Genomic DNA, 21,726 nt, shown 5'->3' on the forward strand with positions numbered 1-21,726 from the left:
GGGTGTGGCTGGGAAGTTAAATGTGCAGCCACTGTTTTTTTTCTCTGTGTTGTATGTTTGAAGAGGAAGGTCTCAAGGTGGAGCTGAAGACTTGTGGTGTCCTCTGTGGGCAAATCCTGCCAACACAAGGAATGAGGCCCCTGAATAAGGGGGGCCATGGTGCCAGCACTGGCTCTAGGTCACTCTGCCAATTGTATCCGCATCCTGCGCATTTAATGCAACCTAAATGTTTTTGTGATGGTGCAAAATATTAGCATTTGGGGACCCAATTTAAACTTTGCCCTTGGCACCACTTTATCTAAAACCAGTCCTGAATAGTGCCACACATTTTCATGTCATCGTTACTCAATAAAAATCTAATTACACTTTTTTAGAATCATTAGGAATAGAGGATAGGACCTCAGGAATCAGAAACACTGTTTATAGATTTTACCCGTTGGAACTCCTCTTCCTTCTCTTGTTCTTTCGGATATCACCAGTGTCATCTCCTTGGCAATTTTTCTTTGCACATCATAAATCATGTCACTTTCAAAGCTTTCCATCATTTTCTGAAGCTGTGATAAACAAGACTCAAGTATGAATATTCCAGTATTATTATTTTACTGGTATGGCAACACTGTAATTAAATATGCATATGTCATATTCTTACCTGACGAACTCTAACTTCTATCTCCGAAGCTCCCTTAGGAGGAAGCACAAGCTGAGACCTAAGTGTGAGTCCTTCAAATTCCTCTTCTTTGCCCATTTGCCAAGCAAGGGCTTTCATGGTGGGATAAAATATTTCATCTCTACAATAAATACAAAGTGCCAAACGTTAAGCAGACTTCATGCTCTCTTCTGTCAAGTGGAATCTCTTGAACGTGCATATTTGTTTCAAATAATGGAAACCAGATTTAATGGACTGAGAGCTCGATTTCAATTTTTCTTAGTGGTTACTGATGATGATAGCGGTATTTATTTAGAACAAGTATGACAACTATAATGATAATCAATACAGCAGTCACAGTCTGCATATAAAGCTGAGCATACAATAGAAAGTTGTCAAATGTAGACAATTTTCTTCCAATTGTTAGAATTTATTATTAACTCAAGTAAGACAGACAACGGTCTAAGTCAGACGTCTATGGAAAGTTGATCTGAGGTGTTTGCTCACTGTCAAATTCAGTCCCTTAACAGTTGTTCATGCCAAAAGTAAGTTCTGAATTACATTAATAGAAGTCCTGAGGAGGCCAGAGATCAATCTGCAATGTCTTTTATTTATAAAGTTGACATCCTGTAAATGACAAGTACTTAAAAATTGGTCACCTGAATGTATACCCAGCTTAGGTCCCTCGGGGCAAAGGAAACAGTAAAGGGTTAAATTCTTACTGATGGAGAAAAAAGTAGTCAAAAATGTTAGTAGCACTGCATGCTGAATAGTTTAACCCTAGAATGCGTGACCATAGAAATCTACACTTTTACGTACCTGGGGCCTTGAGGCCTGTTTTCAAATAACATGGAATAACTCAAAAAAAATTTTTTTTCAAAGTTATTTGAAAGTAAGCATGCATTCCCACTAGCTCTGGGGTCCGCCTGGACGGGATTTCGTAATGGATCTGACCTCCTGGTGACCCCGGCTAAGGCTGGTAGAACGCGTACCTGGGGCCTCGCAGGCCTGTCAGGTTACTTTTTTATTATTTTCTGTAAAACTACTTTAGTTACAATTTTGAAACTCTAGGTATTCCTCAGCTATATAGTTTTTAGTAATTTCCAGTTGTTCGTATATTTTTGTGTTATAGGCATTTCGTATAGCAACGCTTTTTTTGTGACTACCCCATATTCACGTACCTGGGGCCTTTTAGGCCTGTGTGCAAATAACATGGAATAACTCAAATAAAAATACTTTTCAAAGTTTATTTTAAATTTGCAAAGTAAGGATGCATTCCCACCAGCGCTGGGGTCCACCAGGAGGGGATCCGTAATGGAATCCCGGCATTCCATCAGCCTTAGCTGGAGTTACCAGGAGGTCAGATCCATTATGGATCCCATTCTGGTGAACCCCAGCGCTACTTGGAACATAGCCTAAGATGTGTATAATTCCAAAAAAAAATTATGTACATAAAACAACAAAAATGTAACTAAACGGGCACGCCCAATATATTCACTCAGTACTATTTTTTATGATGGATACATTTTTTCTTATAAAAAGTTTTTATATAAAGTCTGTAGCAAACTTGGTGCAGGAATATTTATTTTCCACTTTACATATTCCCCCGACAATTCTTGCATATTATTTTTTCTTCAGAATGTTCCCTGCATACATTTTGTCCGCAAGTAGAACAGAAACGCTCTGATTTTCTTTCTTTCTTTGCTGGACAAATATAGCAGCGCTTTCTTTTTTTTTCTCTTTGCTCTGGCTGTTCCTGAAAGCATATTCCACATCGGATCATTGCCTCTGTAATTTGCCTTGATAAGCATTTTGTGCTGCTTCTCTCTAGCATAGTAGGCATCAAAAGTTCATAACAAAGTTCTGTCAAAAATATACGTCTATTGTCCTTCCTGTTGGCATGGAATTCTGGATTAGTTTGACAATAAACAATATAGCTATTGAGGGCTGACACATCAAGGATATTGGAAAAAAGGGCAACAGGCCAACGTATAGTCTGCCTTTTACACGAATATTCAGTAATCATTTCGTCCATCTTGTCGACACTTCCTTTTGTCTTATTATAATGAAGTATAATTTCAGGTTTTTGTTTCCTGTCATTGGTGTCAATACTTTCATCATGATGCATTGTGCTCAGTAATATCACAGATTTTTCTTTCTTGGCTTTATAGGACACCATTGTTGCCTCATTGCAGAAACCGAATACACTCTCGTAGATTGGTCGCTGTGCATTGTGCTTCATTATTGGTGGAATTTCGCGGCAGTTTGGTCTCCAACAAGTGTTAGTTGTTTCTGAAGCAAAAAATTGGCCAGTTCTAAATTAGTAAAATAATTATCCATAGTGATATTTTTTCCAGAATGGAAAATTGGTAAAGCTACTGTTTTCACAATGTTGGAACATAGATCTTTCTGGACTGGAGCGTCAGCTTCTTTTCACAGTAAATCATGCCATTCATCCCATAATAAGTTGCTGAATCGCACATCCAGAAAATTTTTATGCCGTATTTAGCTGGCTTACTGGGCATATATTGGATAAATTTGCAACATCCCCTAAAGGCAAGAAGTTGTTCGTCCACTGTCACATATTCGCTAGAATTGTAAAGTTTGTAACAGTTCTTGACAAAAAGATTCCATATATAGCTAATAGGCGCTAATTTATCGGTTGCCAACCTCACAGGCCGAGTTCTCTTTTCATCAAAACGAATGCATCTCTGAATAGCCTCAAATCTATCTACAGACATAGTGGCTTTGTAATGTGGATCTGCAAATGGGTTCAGAAATAACTCTCTGATTGGCACATCATATGATTTAGTCGACCCTGCCAGAAGAGCAAGGCCAATATAGGCATATAGTTCCTCTTTAGTTAAATTTTTCCAAGTTTTTTTTTTTTCCGAAGCAATACGTTTACCTTCCACATTCGTACACAAAACTACCTCATCTGCAATATCATCTGAAACAAATTTACTGAAAACATCTTTTTTGGACATGAATTGGGAAATTCCGACAGCTCCTTTAGGAACTCTAATAATGTTATGTGATGGGGTGCGTGCATGAGCCACAGCAGTACTGTTCCAAAAAACATTTGTTTTAGATGTTCTACTTGCACATTCTGCTGGATCCATTACTTCTTCATCATCTGAGGAATCGCTGGACGATGAAGTTGATACATTAGCTGGTGGAATATACTCTTCATCCGACAAAGAAATGTCATTGTCTTCATCACTATTGAAAATAATCACCTCAATTTCTTGGACAGTCAATCCCCTTGGTGTAGACTGTGCCATTGTAATCTTAGATGTGAGTAAACTAAAATGAAAAGTAAAAAATAAAGATTACAATCAGGCTTGTGCACTATACACTGTGTGCGCTAAGACTTTGTTAGTGTTTGTGTGCTTAGGGTAAAGTACAGCCCCCCTACTCTTACCTTCAACAGATCACTTTCTTGTAAGTGCAGTAGAAGCCTCTGGTTTTGGAGCTCAGAAAGCTGACTTCTTCCTCCAAAGTCTCTCCAGCAACTAGGATTTAGGACTAAAGGACCTGTACTGACATTATAATCACGTTACTTTGTGAGGGGAAACTCCCTTCCAGGATCACATTACCATGTCAGGCAGAATCCACACTCTTCCCCGCAACAGCCATCCACCAATAGTCATAAAGACTGAGTCATAAGTTCTTCCCCAACAACAGTACAGACAAAAAGACTGAGGAGTACATGTAAACCAAAGCAGGCCTCAAAGGCCCCAGGTACGTGAATCTGGGGTAGTCACAAAAAAAGCGTTGCTATACGAGATGCCTATAACATAAAAATATATGAACAACTGGATATTACTAACAACTATATACCTGAGGATTACCTTGAGTTTCAAAATTCTAACTAATGTAGTTTTACAGATAATAGAAAACAAGTAACCTAGCAGGCCTGCGAGGCCCCAGGTACGCGTTCTAGGGTTGAGAGATGTGATTTTTTTTTTACTAATCTGGTGTAAAGAAACCTTTTATAAATGTCCACCAGTCTCTGGGCTTGGGGTCCTCAATCTGTAGCTCGGGAGCCACATGTGGCTTACAGTCCCAAGAATTGTGGCTTGTGGCTGTCCACCAGCTTGGTGCATTAGCTCCAGGTCTAGCACAGGACTAGAGCAGATCTGGATGCACATATTCTGTCCTTGAGGTTTAGAGATAATGTAATAATGGTACTTGGAGACAGGATGATGCAACCTGTCAGATGAGGTGCTTGAAGCTGGTTGCGACAGTGTGTTTGGAGAGCTTGATGGTAAAATACTGAATGTGGTATTGTGGGAACCCCTGGATCTTGGTATTCTGCTTTGGGGTGATTTCTGTGGAAAAGTTTTGGTTATCATTATATCCGTGATGGGGGTTTTGGTTGCCACTACTGTGAGAGAAAGGCGCAAGCTGGATGTGGCTCACGACCCTTTCTCAGAGCTGAACGTGGCTCTCAAGGTCAGAAAGGTTGGGGACCTCTGCTCCAGACATTTCTGTCAGTATTTAAATGCCATATATGTGGTATAATTGTAAAATAACTCAATGTGTGTTATACTTACCTGTAGAGTTCACAAAACTGTCTATACAGACCCACAGTATCAATTTCTTCCACTTGAAGTTTATGTTTTCCCCATTGCTCTTTAAAATATTCCAGCTGTTTCCATAAGATTAAAAAGGATTTCAGCAAAGTGGATTCCGAAACAGGGTCTTGAGCTTCTGATTCCAGTTTTGATTCTATCTTCAATGACTGTTTTTCTCCCAAAGGAAATAGTTCGGTTTGTAGCTATAGATAGATCAAACATTTAAAAAGTCTACAGAATATATTGCACTTATAAGTCAGTTAAAAATCTAAATATTTTTTAAAGGGAATGTGTTACCAGGTTTTTGCCACCTAGTAAACCTGCTGCCATGTAGTGCTCCAAATTCATGAGCTCTATATAATCACCATTGTTTGGTATTTTTCTGCCTATGCACAGTGGAGGTTCAAATCAGTGGTGTGGGCGGCGTTATACAGAGCTCAGCATTCAGACAACTGGGAGATCTGTAGCAGATAAAACAGCACTTTTATCAAAACGGCAGCAAGCAGCCCAGTAAGTCATACATAGCCTGAATCAGGGTCACAGCCCCTAAATCATTCTGCTGTCAAATGGGATAGCAAAAACCAGCTGATAGATTCCCTTTTAATATAGTAGTTCAATCCCAGAATCCCAAGAGTAAATTGAAAGAAGAAATAACCTCTCTTTACCATATAAACAGTGCAGTACAAAAGTTTCAGGCAGGTATGGAAAAAATTCTGCATAGTAAGAATGCTTTCCAAAATAGAAGTGTTAATAGTTTATTTTTTATCACTTAACAAAATGCAAAGTAAATGAACAAAAAAGAAATCTACATTAAATCAGTATTTGGTAAGCCCACACCATGTGTGCAAGTGTACATTGATGAAGTTATGCCATTTTAAATTCAGTTTTTGAAGGAACTTGGCAGAGAGGTTGTTCCAAACATTTTGGAGAATTAACCACAGATCTTGAGTGGATATAAACCTTCTGTCTTTTATTCAATGACAGACAAACTCAATGATGTTAGTATCAGGGCTCCGTGTTAGCCATATCATTACTTCCAGTACTCCTTGTTCCTCTTTATGTTTGTTCTGGCTGTATGTTTAGAGGCATTGTCGTGCTGCACAATAAATTTGGAGTTAATCAAAATGCCTTCTTTATGGTATCACATGATGGATACTTTTTGCACAGTTGGCCGTGTTTTCCATGTAAAATGGCTGTTTGGCTTAATATTTCCAAGAAGATAACATCTAGCCAAACATAACCGAGCAGTAGATGGGTGTAGCTTGGTTGCAATGGTTGCTGCCAGTTCTGAGCACATGGCACTGCTGGACATCTTCTCATTTCAACGGGAAGTAAGCATGATGTACCGTATCTTTCATCTGCTGCAGTAAGATTCCTTGGCCAACTACTTTGTCTAAAGTCTTCAATGTTGCCCACTTCTTGGTGCATCTTGAAACTACCTTGAACAGTACAACTTGCAACTCTAGTCTGCTTTCACATCTTTACCTGGGAAAGACCTTGCTGGTGCAGTATCTTGTGTCTTGTTATTGTGCTCAGTAGTAAGACCACTGACCTGAAACTGTCTTCCACAACCTCACCATTCTAGCCAAGTTTAGCACTTTCTCACTTCGTTTTAAGTCTCTAACATAGCTGTTTCTGTTTGAACGGGTGAAAATAAAGATCACTGTCTCCTGTTTGGTATAATTGGTTACTCATACACTGTCCTAAAAAAATCCCTGACTTTTTGCAAGTGTTTTTATAAGAATTGTTGCTGTTTGGAAGGTGAATGGTGCTCTTTCAATTATTGATTTGATTTAGATTTCTCTTATGTTAAATCAGTTTGCACTTTGTGAATTGATAAAAAAATGACCATTTCTATTTTGTAGCATTTTTTTCCACAGTACTTGATCCTCCCTTCACTGTCCTCCTGGAACTTTGAATCTCACGGCTGCTCGTCAAGACCATGACTTAGGGTATGTGCAGTGGATCTTTGCCTACTGCTAATGATTTGCGGTCACTTTGTGTTTGTCCTAGAAGTTTTGCAGACAGGCAATTCTTCCCTTGGAGCAAGGGCGCACCCTAGAATGAAAGAAGTGTTTTGCTATGTATTCACCAATGCATGCTTGTGTCTGATAGACTGTCTGAGGTGCACACCTGCTACTGGGGAAGAAGTGCATCTGACAGACTTCAAAAGTCATGGTGACCACAAGCAGCCACAGGATTCAAAGTACCGGGAGGACAGTGTAATGGAGTTTCATGGATCTCAGTCATGCCTCGGAGGCTGTGCTATGAAGAGACAGATCAGAATTGGTTCGCTTGTAGCAGATGTGTCTTGGACTAGTCTAATTCACAAAAATATGCAGAGAACCATCTTTGAAAAGGTGAGAATCACAATATATTGTGAAATTGCCCCACACAACTGGATTGCCTGAAATCACCATTAAAGGGAAGGTGCCACCAGTTTTCTCGTATTTTGTTTTTTTGTGAAATTAAGCTTAAAATAGTAATTAAAATGTATTAATGCAATGTTTGCACTGTTTGCAAACATTTCTATATGAAAAATATTATATATTTTTCTACAAATATACATATTTACCACTAGGGGGAGCATTTTCCGTTTTAGACCTCAAGCAGCTATAGTAAGATTTAGCAGCTCTGCCCCAGGGATATTAGACCACCCAAAAGGGGAGGGAAATGGTGATGTCAGCAGTTACTGCCCCAACAGTAAGAATGAAGAGCAGCATCACAGGGCAGCACCATTTTGTGTGTGACTGCCCTGTGACCTGCTATCACCAGCAGTTACTGCATCAGAGGCACAGCTTGTTTACAGAGGAGCAGAACACAGTGGGCTCAGCAGCATCTGGACCCAAGAAGAGTGAAGACATGTGGTGTGCATGGAGCAGCATTAGGAGCTGTCTGGGACTCATCCCTCAAGAAGATAAGAAGGAGCTCCAGCTCTGCAGTGAATAGCCAGGCATTATGGAGGGAGGGGAGAGATGCATTGTATGGCTAAGACCGGGGTCATACTAGACCGTAATACGGACGAGTGCAATGCGATAAAAAAATCGCATAGCGCTCGTCCCAATGTTAATCTATGGGGCAGCTCCCATCATCCGATATTCTCTCGGCCGTATTCAGGATCCGAGTGAAATCGCAGCATGCTGCAATTCTCAGCGTATCTTGGCCGAGAATCGCCAATGAAAGTCTATGGGGGTGAGAAAAAAAATCGCACAGCACACGGACCATCAGTGTGATGTGCGAGAAATTCTCAGGCATTTCGCAGGTGACAGGAAAGGTTCAGCCATTATTTGCTCATTTTGCAAGTGTGTGAGAAAATCTCACCATACGGACGCCATACGGATGTCACACGGATCATTGGATGCGAGAAAATCGCATCCTCGCACTGCACACGGATCACTGTTTTGGTAACATTTGTGCGATTCTCGTCCATCAAAAACGGACCTTTTTTTATACGTTGTGTGTGTCTCCGGCCTAAGAGTGACTGATGGGAGAGAAAGAGACGTGAAGTATGTTGAGTGAGACACATATGGAGTGTGATGGGGAGATACACATTGAGGCTGTGTGCACACGTTCAGGATTTTTCGCATTTTTTTGCGTTTGTTCGCTATAAAAATGTGATAAAAACAATTTAAAAACGCATACATATGCATCCCATCATTTATAATGCATTCCGCAATTTTTGTGCATATGTTGCGTTTTTTCTGGGGGAAAAACGCATCGCAGTAAAAAACGCAACATGTTCTGCGCATGTCGTGTCTCCTTTGATGTGGGCTCCGGCGCTGAGCCCACATCAAAGTCACGACATGTCGGCTGTTTTGTACAGCTGACATGTGCGCGCAATAGCGGCAGGTGAAATCGCAATTCACCCGCCGCTATTAACCTGTTAAATGCCGCTGTCAAATGCTGACAGCGGCATTTAACTACCGCTTCCAGCCGTGCGGCCAGAAATGGGCGTATCGTCCACCCCCGTCACATGATCAGGGGTTGGCGATGCGTCAGGATGGTAACCATAGAGGTCCTTGAGACCTCTATAGTTACTGATGCCGGTTTGCTGTGAGCGCCACCCTGTGGTCGGCGCTCATAGTAAGCCTGTAATTCAGCTACGGAGCAGCAATCTGATGATCGCTGCTATGTAGCTGAGCCGATCGAGTTGTGCCAGCTTCTAGTTTCCCATGGAGGCTATTGAAGCATGGCAAATGTAAAAAAAAAATGTTTTTAAAAATATGAAAAAAAAAAAAATTTAAAGTTTAAATCACCCCCCTTTTGCCCCATCAAAAATAAAACAATAAAAAAATCAAACCTACACATATTTAGTATCGCCGCGTTCAGAATCGCCCAATCTGTTAATAGAAAAAAACAACATGTGCCCGCAATAGCGGCAGGTGAGATCGCGATTCAACCGTTCCTCTGTATGTGTTTTCCGTCCGGCGGAAACAGCTGTTTTGACGGATCCTGCAAAAAAGGATGAAACGTGTGGCCATCCGGCGCTAATACAACTCAATGAGAAAATAACGGATCCGGCGAAAAAAAACTGATCTGGCAGAAAAAAAAGTAAATTGTGGAAAAAAACGGATCTGGCGTGAAAAAACGGATCCGACGGAAAAAATGATCTGGCAGAAAAAAAAGGAACTTGTGGGAAAAAAACGGATCCGGCGGAAAAAAAACGGATTAGGCGGGAAAAAAAGGATCCGATGGAAAAAAAACTGATCTGGCAGGAAAAAAAGGAAATTGTGGAAAAAAACTGATAAGGCGGAAAAAAACGGATAAGGCGGAAAAAAACGGATAAGGCGGAAAAAAAGGATCCGATGGAAAAAAATACTGATCTGGCAGAAAAAAAAGGAAATTGTGGGAAAAAACGGATCCGGCGGGAAAAAACGGAACTGGCGGGAAAAAACGGATCAGGCGGGAAAAAAAGGATCCGATGGAGAAAAAACTGATCTGGCAGAAAAAAAAGGAAATTGTGGAAAAAAACTGATCCGGCGGGAAAAAACTGATCTGGCGGGAAAAGACGGATCAGGCGGGAAAAAAAGGATCCGATGGAAAAAAAACTGATCTGGCAGAGAAAAAAGGAAATTGTGGAAAAAAACAGATCTGGCGGGAAAAAACAGATCAGGCGGGAAAAAAAAGGCTCCGATGGAAAAAAAAACTGATCTGACAGAAAAAAAAGGAAATTGTGGAAAAAAACGGATCAGGCGGGAAAAAAAGGATCCGATGGAAAAAAAAACTGATCTGGCAGAAAAAAATGGAAATTGTGGAAAAAAATGGATCCGGCGGGAAAAAACGGATCCGGCGGGAATTAACGGATCCAGCAGGAAAAAATGGATCCGGCGGGAAAAAACGGATCCGGCGGAAAAAAATGGATCCGGCGGGAAAAAATGGATCCGGTGGAAAAAACGGATCTGGCGGAAAAAAACGGATTCTGCAAATGTGCTCGCAGGATGCGTTTTTTTCCCATAAACTTGTATTAGCGACAGATCGTGACGGATGGTCACACGTCGCGTGGTCGCGTCCGTCGTGCAACGGATCCGTCGTGTTTTGGCGGACCGTCGGCACGAAAAAACGTTCAAGTGAACTTTTTTTGTCCAGCGCGTCCGCCATTTTCTACCGCGCATGCGCTGCCAAAACTCCGCCCCCTCCTTCTAGACTTCAGAATGGGCAGTGGATGTGTTGAAAAACTGCATCCGCTGCCCACGTCGGGCACAAATTTCACAACGTGCGTCGGTACGTCGGCCCGACGCATAGCGACGGACTCGTACCGACGCAAGTGTGAAAGAGGCCTTTGTGAGGGTTGAATTAAAAAAAAACAAAAAAAAACGCGTGGGCGCCCGTGCAATTTTCTGCGCCAGAGGGGGAAAGCCAACGGCCGGGGGCCAATATCTGTAGCCTGCTATGAATATCAGCCCACAGCTGTCTGTATAGCCTTTACTGGCTATTAAAATAAGGGGACCTCAAAAAAAAAAAAATTGTGTGGGGTCCCCCTATATTTTATAGCCAGAAAGGCTACGCAGACAGCTGCAGGCTGATATTCATAGCCTACAGAGGGGCCATGGATATTCCCCCCCCCCCCCCGGCTACAAATACCAGTCCGCAGCCGCCCCAGAAATGGCGCATCTGTAAGATGCGCCAATTCCGGCACTTAGCCCCTCTCTTCCCACTCCCGTGTAGCGGTGGGATATGGGGTACTGAAGGGTTAATGTCACCTTGCTATTGTAAGGTGACATTAAGCCGGGTTAATAACGGAGAGACGTCAATAAGACGCCTATCCGTTATTAATCCAATAGTAAGAAAGGGTTAAAAAAAACACGCACACATTAGGAAAAAAGTATTTTAATATTCTTCATTTCACCATACTTACCATACTTCAGCGCCTGCAAAAAACGTAAAATAATAAACCGTATACTACCTGTCCGCCGTAGTCCAATTAATAACGAGTGTCCCACGACGATCTCCCCTATAGAACAGTGACATCGGGTGATGTCACTGCTCTATAGGACCCTCAGTGACACTGACAGGAGACAATGGCTCCTGCAGTGCATCACTGAGAGGTTACCTTAGGACAAGGTCTCACTTTATGGCAATTGCTGCCTGGGAAAATTTCTCATACACCAATGGCATAAAGTGAGACTAGGGACTTTTTTTTTTTACAGCGGCGGAGGAATACAGTGGTGGAAGGATACCTTCCTGCTGGTATTGTGTTCCTGGAGCCCCTAGAGAGCAGTCGCATTATCTGATGCTGCTGCTCTCCACGGGAGATCGTCGTGGGACACTCGTGGATTTCTGCGGACAGGGAGTATATTGGTTGTTTGTTTTTTTAATATTTTTTTTTACAGATGACACTGGCTTCGGGGAACAAAGTGACAAGTAATGGTGAGTATGAAATCTATGTTTAATGTACTGTATGTCTATATGTATGTAATGTATGAATGTATTGTATGTGGCATGTATGTATGGAGTATTTTTTTTTTCATTCAACACATTAGCCGGATGATGGGACTATTACTGTCCCATAATTGGCTAATGTGTCAATCACTGTCATTGTAGCAGGCATCGTCCGATGGGACTTGTAGTCCCATCGGACGATGCTTGCATACACGCATAGAGACACCCCCACGCTGCACAGAGACCCCCCACGCCGCACAGAGACCCCCCCACGCCGCACAGAGACCTCCCCACGCCGCACAGACCCCCCACGCTGCACAGAGACCTCCCCACGCCGCACAGAGACCTCCCCATGCCGCACAGAGACAACCCCCCACACCGCACAGAGACCCCCCACGCCGCACAGAGACCTCCCCACGCCGCAGAGACCCCCCCACGCCACACAGAGACCTCCCCACGCCGCACAGAGACCCCCCCACGCCGCACAGAGACCCCCCCACGCCGCAGAGACCTCCCCACGCCGCACAGAGACCCCCCCAAGCCGCACAGAGACCCCCCCACGCCGCACAGAGACCCCCCCCACGCCGCACAGAGACCCCCCCCACGCCGCACAGAGACCCCCCCACGCCGCACAGAGACCCCCCCACGCCGCACAGAGACCCCCCCACGCCGCACAGAGACCCCCCCCACGCCGCACAGAGACCCCCCCACGCCGCACAGAGACCCCCCCACGCCGCACAGAGAGGGAGAGCGACACAGGGGGAGAGTGCAGTTTACCGGAGATCACTGGGACTCTGTGCAAGTGGGGAGGCGGAGACAGAGCAGGGGGAAGCACACGGCAGCATGTGAGAGCAGAGGATGTCTGCCCAGAACCTGCAGTGCCTGGAGTACAGAGGAGAAGTGAGGGCTTCTTCTCTCCTGTGATAGAGAGTAAGTGGAGCTCAGCAGATAGCACAGGGCTCTAATAAAATGGCAGCTAGTCACACTACAGCAGTGAGTTGTGCAGCCCACAGAGGCGTGCCCAGCTCACTGCTAATGCTGCTGCAATGTTACAGATAGGGTCCGAGCCGGTCTATTATCTCCTATGTCCATGGGGTGCCGTAATCTGACACTGATAGTGACGTACTACTGCTGCAAAACCAAGATGTCAGCCCCCAGTGCATTCTTTCTACTCATATATCACACGAAATCTGTTTTACATGCATTCAAATCTGGGTTATAACAGCATGTTATGCTACATTACATTGATTAATTAATGATCTACAAACGCGGTACCTTCCCTTTAAAAGACAAATGTAGCAGTGTAATTATTTTATACGTGTCGATCCGGCTGTTGAGCATCGGACTTAATTTAATGAGGATATTGTAATTTCGATTAAGCAGCTCCCTGCACCTATCCAGAAGTACTGCAGAATTATAATAGTAAAAAACTAAAATAATTAATAATAATACATTGCAACATTTTATCATTCAGTACCTGTTTGGTTTCTAGGTTTCCCTCTACATTAAATGAACTAAACCTATATTTTTCTTGAAGAATGTCCTCCATTAAAAGATGAACTCCAACAAGTTCTCCATGAGCTACGCTGCGCTCTTGATCACTCATGTCACACAGGCAAAGCTGGGTCAGTGAAAAGGAAAAGTATGCATTAATATAGTACGTTACTTTGTAATATCAGATTTAATTAGTACAATAATAAGTACACAGAGCAATTAAAAAAGACCTTGCTCAAAAAAATTTTGTTAGATACTTTGTAAAAAATACCCCAGCTCAAATGATTCTGCTGCTTTTTCTGTTTAGCGCTGCGTCACTCAATTGCAGAAATATTCACATCTGTGGCCATTGTAGTGCAGTATGTGAAATCTCAGGTTGTAGTTCAACTGGGTGTTTTTACAAAGTAATCTCTAAGCAGAGTGCACTTTCACTGTCATCCCAGACAATGCAAACAACAGCTTGGCAGCTTCTGAGACTGCTACATCAGCTGTTGAACAGTGACTGCCAGCATCTGGAATGGAGGGATGAAAGCATGTTCCCCAGAGAAGACTCTGAAGAAATGCCCAGCTGGACTGCAATCAGAAATTTCACATACTATGCTCTAAAAGAGACAAATGTGAATATCTCTGCAATTGAGCAACGCAGAGCAAAATGGAAAAGAGCTGCAAAATCAGGGGAGCTCATGGATTTTTACATGGCATTTTTTTTAGCAAGTGACAGATCTTCTCTTTAATGTCTGCAAGCTATGTGATCATTATTAGTGATGAGCGAATATACTCGTTACTCGAGATTTCCCAAGCACGCTAGGGTGTTCCCCGACTATTTTTTAGTGCTTGGAGATTTAGTTTTCCTTGCAGTAGCTAAATGATTTACATCTGTTAGCCAGCTTGATTACATGTGGGGATTCCCTAGCAACGAGGCAACCCCCACATGTACTTATGCTGGCTCGTAGCTGTAAATCATTCAGCTGCGGTGATGAAAACTAAATCTCCGAGCACTAAAACATACTCGGAGGTCACCAGAGCGTGCTCGGAAAATCTTGAGTAACGAATATATTCGCTCATCACTAATCATTATCCAGTAATGGAAAAAAAAGTAACAAGACAAAACATATAAGAAATTAATTGAATTTCATGACTTAGACCCCAGATATTTTTATAAGGTGCTGTTTCTTGTTTTTCTTTTTCTAGAACTGTGTTTTCTCTTTTTAAATCATAATGACAACCCAAAACATCCAAATGACCCTGATCAAAAGTTCACATACCCCATTTCGTAATAATGTGTATTGCCCCCTCTAACATCAATGACAACTTGAAGTCTTTTGTGGTAGTTGTGGATGAGGTTCTTTATGTTCTCAGATGGTAAAGCTACCAATTCTTCTTGGCAAAAAGTCTCCAGTTCCTGTAATTTACTGGGCTGTCTAGCATGAACTGCGCGCTTGATATCCCCCCACAGTAGCTCAATGATATTGAGATCTGGAGACTGAGATGGCCACTCCAGAACCGTCAGTTTGTTCTGCTGTAGCCAATGACAGGTCGACTTGGCCTTGTGTTTTGGATCGTTGTCATGTTGGAACTTCCAAGTACGTCACATGCGCAGCTTCCGGGCTGATGATTGCAAATTTACCTCCAGCATTTGCTGATAATGTGTGCATTTATGTTTCCTTCAACTTTGACCAAGTTTCCTGTGCCTTTGTAGCTCACACATCCAGCAAACATCAGCGATCCACCTCCGTACTTTACAGTAGGAATGGTGTTCCTTTCATCATAGGCCTTATTGACCTCTCTCCAAATGTAACATTAAAAAGTTCAATTTTGGTCTCATCACTCCAAATTACCTTGTTCCAGTAGTTTTGAGGCTTGTCTCTGTGCTGTTTTACATATTGTAGGCGAGATACTTTGTGGCATTTGCACAGTAATGGTTTTCTTCTGGCGACTCGACCATGAAGCCCATTTTTCTTCAATTGCCTCCTTATTGTGCATCTTGAAACAGCCACACCATTAGTTTTCAGAGAGTCCAGTATTTCAGCTGATTTTATTTGTGGGTTTTTCTTTGCATTCCAAACAAATTTCCTGGTAGTTGTGGACAAATATTTTGTTGGTCTACCTGACCGTGGTTTTGTTTTTACAGAGCCCCTGATTTTCCATTTGTTAATCACAGTTTGAACGCTGCTGACTGTCATTATCAATTCCTTGGATATCTTTTTGTATCCCTTTTCTGTTTTAAAAAGTTCAACTACCTTTTCCCGTAGATCCGTTGACAATTCTTGCTTTCCCCATGACTCACAATCCAGAAACATCAGTGGCTGGATGAAAAGCCAAAGTGTGAGGCAGCAACCGGTGTTATTTGCGAGGTTCACTCTGTCTTCCCCAGGATGCGCTCAGAAGCATATTGAGGCGGTGGGAGTGCATTGCAGTCACAAGTGTAGCTGTGATTGCAATGCAGAATAAAAGTAAGTGTAGTCTTGGGCAAGCTATTTGTCCAGGGCAGATTTAAGAAAACCTGCCATGGGCTTTTATTTTTGAAACGGACTACAGGAAGGTAGCGGGGCGGTTAGTTTCCTCCCTCGGCCAGGTTTTCCATGTGGCCTACGGCCACAGGTTGATTGTGAAAACCCCTGCAGCAGAGGGTTGGGTGTGTCAGTTTTGGAGTTTGCAACTTGTGGAGCAGTTGGCTCTGCAGAAGCTCAGCCTGTGTGAGTTAACACAGAGCCAGCAGAGCAAGTTCCTAGCATCCCGCAGCGTGATACGGTGGTGCCGTCGTCCTTGGCAACCGGACTTCCACAGACTGTTTTGTTTTCCGGCTGCGATCCGGAGGATACCGTATGCTGTACACTGTGTGAGTGTGGACATTAATCACGTTTGCTGTGAACTTTCCTGTGGTCACTGCCTGTCTCACTGCACCAACCCCGCTGTACTACACTAGACAGATACAGTTGTGGCCAAAAGTATTGACACCCCTGCAATTCTGTCAAATACTCAGTTTCTTCCTAAAATTCATTGCAAATACAAATTCTTTGGTATTATTATCTTCATTTAATTTGTCTTAATTGAAAAAACACAAAAGAGAATGAAGCAAAAAGCAAAACATTGATCATTTCACACAAAACTCCAAAAGTGGGCCAGACAAAAGTATTGGCACCCTCAGCCTAATACTTGGTTGCACAACCTTTAGCCAAAATAACTGCGACCAACCGCTTCCGGTAACCATCAATGAGTTTCTTACAATGTCCTGCTGGAATTTTAGACCATTCTTCTTTGGCAAACTGCTCCAGGTCCCTGATATTTGAAGGGTGCCTTCTCCAAACTGCCATTTTTAGATCTCTCTACAGGTGTTCTATGGGATTCAGGTCTGGACTCATTGCTGGCCACCTTAGAAGTCTCCAGTGCTTTCTCGCAAACCATTTTCTAGTGCTTTTTAAAGTGTGTTTCGGGTCATTGTCCTGCTGGAAGACCCATGACCTCTGAGGGAGACCCAGCTTTCTCACACTGGGCCCAACATTATGCTGCAAAATTTGTTAGTAGTCTTCAGACTTCATAATGCCATGCACACGGTCAAGCAGTCCAGTGCCAGAGGCAGCAAAGCAACCCCAAAACATCAGGGAACCTCCGCCATGTTTGACTGTAGGGACTGTGTTCTTTTTTTTGAATGCCTCTTTTTTTCTCCTGTAAACTCTATGTTGATGCCTTTGCCCAAAAAGCTCTACTTTTGTCTCATCTGACCAGAGAACATTCTTCCAAAACGTTTTAGGCTTTTTCAGGTAAGTTTTGGCAAACTCCAGCATGGCTTTTTTATGTCTCGGGTAAGAAGTGGGGTCTTCCTGGGTCTCCTACCATACAGTCCCTTTTCATTCAGATGCCGACGGATAGTACAGGTTGACACTGTTGTACCCTCGGACTGCAGGGCAGCTTGAACTTGTTTGGATGTTAGTCGAGGTTCTTTATCCAACATCCGCACAATCTTGCATTGAAATCTCTTGTCAATTTTTCTTTTCCGTCCACATCTAGGGAGGTTAGCCACAGTGCCATGGGCTTTAAACTTCTTGATAACACTGCGCACAATAGACACAGGAACATTCAGGTCTTTGGAGATGGACTTGTAGCCTTGAGATTGCTCATGCTTCCTCACAATTTGGTTTCTCAAGTCCTCAGACAGTTCTTTGGTCTTCTTTCTTTTCTCCATGCTCAATGTGGTACACACAAGGACACAGGACAGAGGTTGAGTCAACTTTAATCCATGTCAAATGGCTGCAAGTGTGATTTAGTTATTGCCAACACGTTAGGTGCCACAGGTAAGTTACAGGTGCTGTTAATTACACAAATTAGAGAAGCATCACATGATTTTTCGAACAGTGCCAATACTTTTGTCCACCCCCTTTTTTATGCTTTAGGACAATTCTTTTTGTGTTTTTTTCATTTAAGACAAATTATATGAAGATAATAATAACAAAGAATTTGTGTTTGCAATCATTTTCAGGAAGAAACTGAGTATTATCTGACAGAATTGCAGGGGTGTCAATACTTTTGGCCACAACTGTAGATAGATAGATAGATAAATAGATAGATAGATAGATATGTGATAGGACAGACAGACAGACAATATCTGAGAACAAACTATATTTTATTACCTGCATGTGGTATCCAATTGCATGGAGTCCATTGACTGCCAATGGGAATAGGCCACCATCAGCTAAAAATGTCCTCCAAGGATAAAGTAAAAATGCCTAGAAAAAAAGACGGTTAAAGGCTCTTCAGATAAGTTCATAAATCCACTAATACCCAAATTCAACAATGCAGGTTATTGATCTACCGTATGTGCTGGTAGCATATTTGTCTACTTTAAAGCAATTGCACTATGATTTTGACAGTTATATGGAAAATAAAAGCTCTCCTATTAGAATGCTGATCTCGAGTGAAAGCAAAGCAGTTATCCCCATAATGTCCAGGCCTGAAAGGACCTTAATGACAGGCCAATTTTTTTTATTTGTTCGTTTTTGCCTCTCAGCTTTTAAGGGGCCACAACTATTTTATCTTTTCCACTGATATGACTGCATGAAGCTTTGTTTTATGTGTGACAAATTGTATATTTTTTAACACTGTTTTAAGTTACGTATAAATTGCTGTGTGATTTATAGAATATTTTTTTCAAAAATAATTTAGCTTTTTTTAAAATTTTTTATTTGGGAACAAAACAAAAACACAGCAAACATATAGATAGAGCCATAGAGTACACATATTTTTAAAAACATCTGAACAAGAATCCACATTGTGACCTCGTTTTGTCCAATTTTCATACTAACATATGAAGAAGAAGAAGAGCGAAGAGAAAAGAGTAGAACTTCAGACAGGAAGAAAAAGACAAAAAGAGAAGAGTAGACGGGGAGAAATTAAAGTGTGAAGTAAGGAAAAGAAAAAAAGAAAAAAAAGTTGGGGGTTGGGAGGAGGGAGAGAACCACCCCAATCCAGGTATCCATTCGAACAAAAACCCAAGTGACATTCAAGTCTGAGGGTCAAGTTACACAAGGCTGCCATATTCACTGGAGTGCTTGAATTATATCCAATAGAACCATGTTTTATGGAAGACCTCATATCTACTGTAGAGAGAAGCCGTCAAGTCCTCCATTTACATTAAATCTCCCCTTTTTTTTTTTTTTTTTTTTGTACAAAGCATGTTCTTGTCTCTTCCTTGGACCAGCACTCCTCCCATTTGGCACAGGTGATTTTAATTAGCAGGAGACTGCAAAGTAAGGGGTCTAGCCCATTTTGGCTCTCACTGAAGAGCTGGAGGAAGGTGAGTTTCAATGCTCCTTTCATTTTGGTGCTGGTGCTGTGTGGCGGCCATTGTTGCTGTGGCCTTGTGCTGGTGGGGCGGCGCGGTCTGGAGTCATGGGGGCTCAGTCTCGCAGCATGGGTGCTGTGGGGCAACAGGCCGTCCGCCCTGCTGGTGCGTGGCCGCTGTGGCGGTGGTCGCCGCACGGCTCCGCTCCGTTAGGGCGATAGGACCCACTACGAGGTTTGCCGTGAAGTGGCAGTGGGCTTCATACAGTCTGATCAGAATGTTAAACTGAAAACCTCATGTTCAGTATATAAATTTTTGCCTAGCGGCTTTAGATCAACGTATGATTTTGGGATGTGCGGTTCATGCTCTTTTTTTTTTTTTTGTACATTAAATCATTGAACTTAGAAATCCCAAGGAATGGGCTAGGTGGATTTGCCCATAACAGGGTAAAACAAGCTCTAGCAGCCATCACCAAAAATCTTAGTAGAGACAGAGGCGTAGCTAGGGTTTTGGTTCAGGGGGGCGAAACTTCTGAGTGGGCCCCTAACCAGGTAACCTTGATTAAAACTCGGTGACGTACCCTAATAGCGGAGGAGAACCTCAGCAGATGACCGCGCTATTACTGAAGATAATCTCTATATAAAGACCAACATAAATATTACCACCATATGGTCAGTGGTAAATACCAGTACTGCAGAACATATAAGAGATCACTGCACAGTTACAGATAATGTCTTACCACTGACGTTCTTTCTGATGGAATCGTTCACTTTTCTCGTCTTTTCCATCTGGCCCAAACCGACATGACAACTTCTTCCAGCAAGGACTCACCTGCAGAGAATACAACAAAGACACATTTCACATCTCATATTCCAGCCCCATCACCATCTATTCCCAACCTGCACAAACTGCTCATCCTGCTGATACCCCAATACTGAGCCCCTACTGCCGTATGTGTCTCTATTACTGCACCTGATACCCCAATACTGAGCTGCTGCTTCCATATGTGTCCCTATTACTGCACCTCCTGTGTGGTTCTCTGTGCCTTCTAAATTCTAAAGCACCCCTCTATAATATAGTAATGCCAGGTGCAAGTGCCCCAGAAAACAGTGCCCACATTTTGCCCCCTAGAAAGTAATATTGCCCTGTGTGCACCTTTAAAAGTCACAGTAACCTGAGTTCCCCTATAACAATAAGTGCCCACTTCACATTGAATAATGTCCCGAGTCTGCCCCCATGTACAGCTTCCCTATACACAGTATGATGCTCTCTTATACATACCATGATGCCTCCTGACTGTAATGCACCCCCACACAGTATGCTGACCCCTTAGTAGCCCCCAAACTGTTTGATGGCCCCTTCACTGTAATCCCCACACTGTACAATGGCCCACTCACTGTAATCCCCACACTGTACCATGGCCCACTAGATGGCCTCCGTATAGTATAATGCACCAGATAGTCCTCAATATAGTATAATGCACTCCCCATAGGCAGATCCTGTAGTATAAGATAGCACCCCATAGGCAGATCCTGTAGTATAAGGCAGCACCCCCATAGGTAGATCCTGTAGTATAAGACAGTACCCCTATAGACAGACCTTGTAGTATAACACAGTACCCCCATAGGCAGACCATGTAGTATAAGACAGCCCCCATTAAAAAAAAATACTCACCTCTTCCTCGTTCCAGCGGTGCTCCGAGCTCCCGCTCATCTCCTAACAGCGGGCGCCGGGTGGTGACGTCTGGAACTTTTCAACCTTTTCCCACATATCAGCTTCAAACATATAGATACCAAATGTAAATTTTTGGTGAAGAATCAACAACAAGTGGAACACAATTGTGAAGTTGAATGAAATTTATTGGCTATTTTAAATTTTTGGGGAAATTCAAAAACTGTAAAGTGGGGTGTGCAATATTATTCGGCCCCTTTAACTTAATACTTTGTTGCTCCACCTTTTGCTGCGCTTACAGCTGCAAGTCGCTTGGGGTATGTCTCTATCAGTATTATACATCGAGAGACTGAAATCATTGCCCATTCTTCCTTGGCAAGCAGCTCGAGCTCAGTGAGGTTTGATGGAGATCGTTTGTGAACAGCAGTTTTCAGCTCTTTCCACAGATTCTCGATTGGATTGAAGTCTGGACTTTGACTTGGCCATTCTAACACCTGGATACATTTATTTGTGAACCATTCCATTGTAGATTTTGCTTTATGTTTGGGATCATTGTCTTGTTGGAAGACAAATCTCTGTCCCAGTCTCAGGTCTTTTGCAGACTCCAACAGGTTTTCTTCAAGATTGGTCCTATATTTGGCTCCATCCATCTTCCCATCAATTTTAACCATTTGCCC

General features: G+C 42.6%; 1 protein-coding gene across 1 annotated transcript in view; it reads right to left on the reverse strand.

Annotated features, from left to right (window-relative positions):
- Window positions 1-21,726, reverse strand: part of LOC138637737 (uncharacterized) — a 383,106-nt gene that overhangs the window by 122,103 nt on the left and 239,277 nt on the right. The window contains exons 36-40 of the mRNA XM_069726649.1: window positions 18,228-18,323; window positions 13,583-13,726; window positions 5,206-5,429; window positions 650-788; window positions 434-554 (exon numbers count right to left, since the gene is read on the reverse strand). Of these exons, the coding sequence (XP_069582750.1) occupies window positions 434-554; window positions 650-788; window positions 5,206-5,429; window positions 13,583-13,726; window positions 18,228-18,323 (724 nt within the window). The remainder of the gene's footprint in view (window positions 1-433; window positions 555-649; window positions 789-5,205; window positions 5,430-13,582; window positions 13,727-18,227; window positions 18,324-21,726) is intronic.

This window comes from Ranitomeya imitator, chromosome 5 (assembly GCF_032444005.1).
Source record: "Ranitomeya imitator isolate aRanImi1 chromosome 5, aRanImi1.pri, whole genome shotgun sequence".
NCBI lineage: Eukaryota > Metazoa > Chordata > Amphibia > Anura > Dendrobatidae > Ranitomeya > Ranitomeya imitator.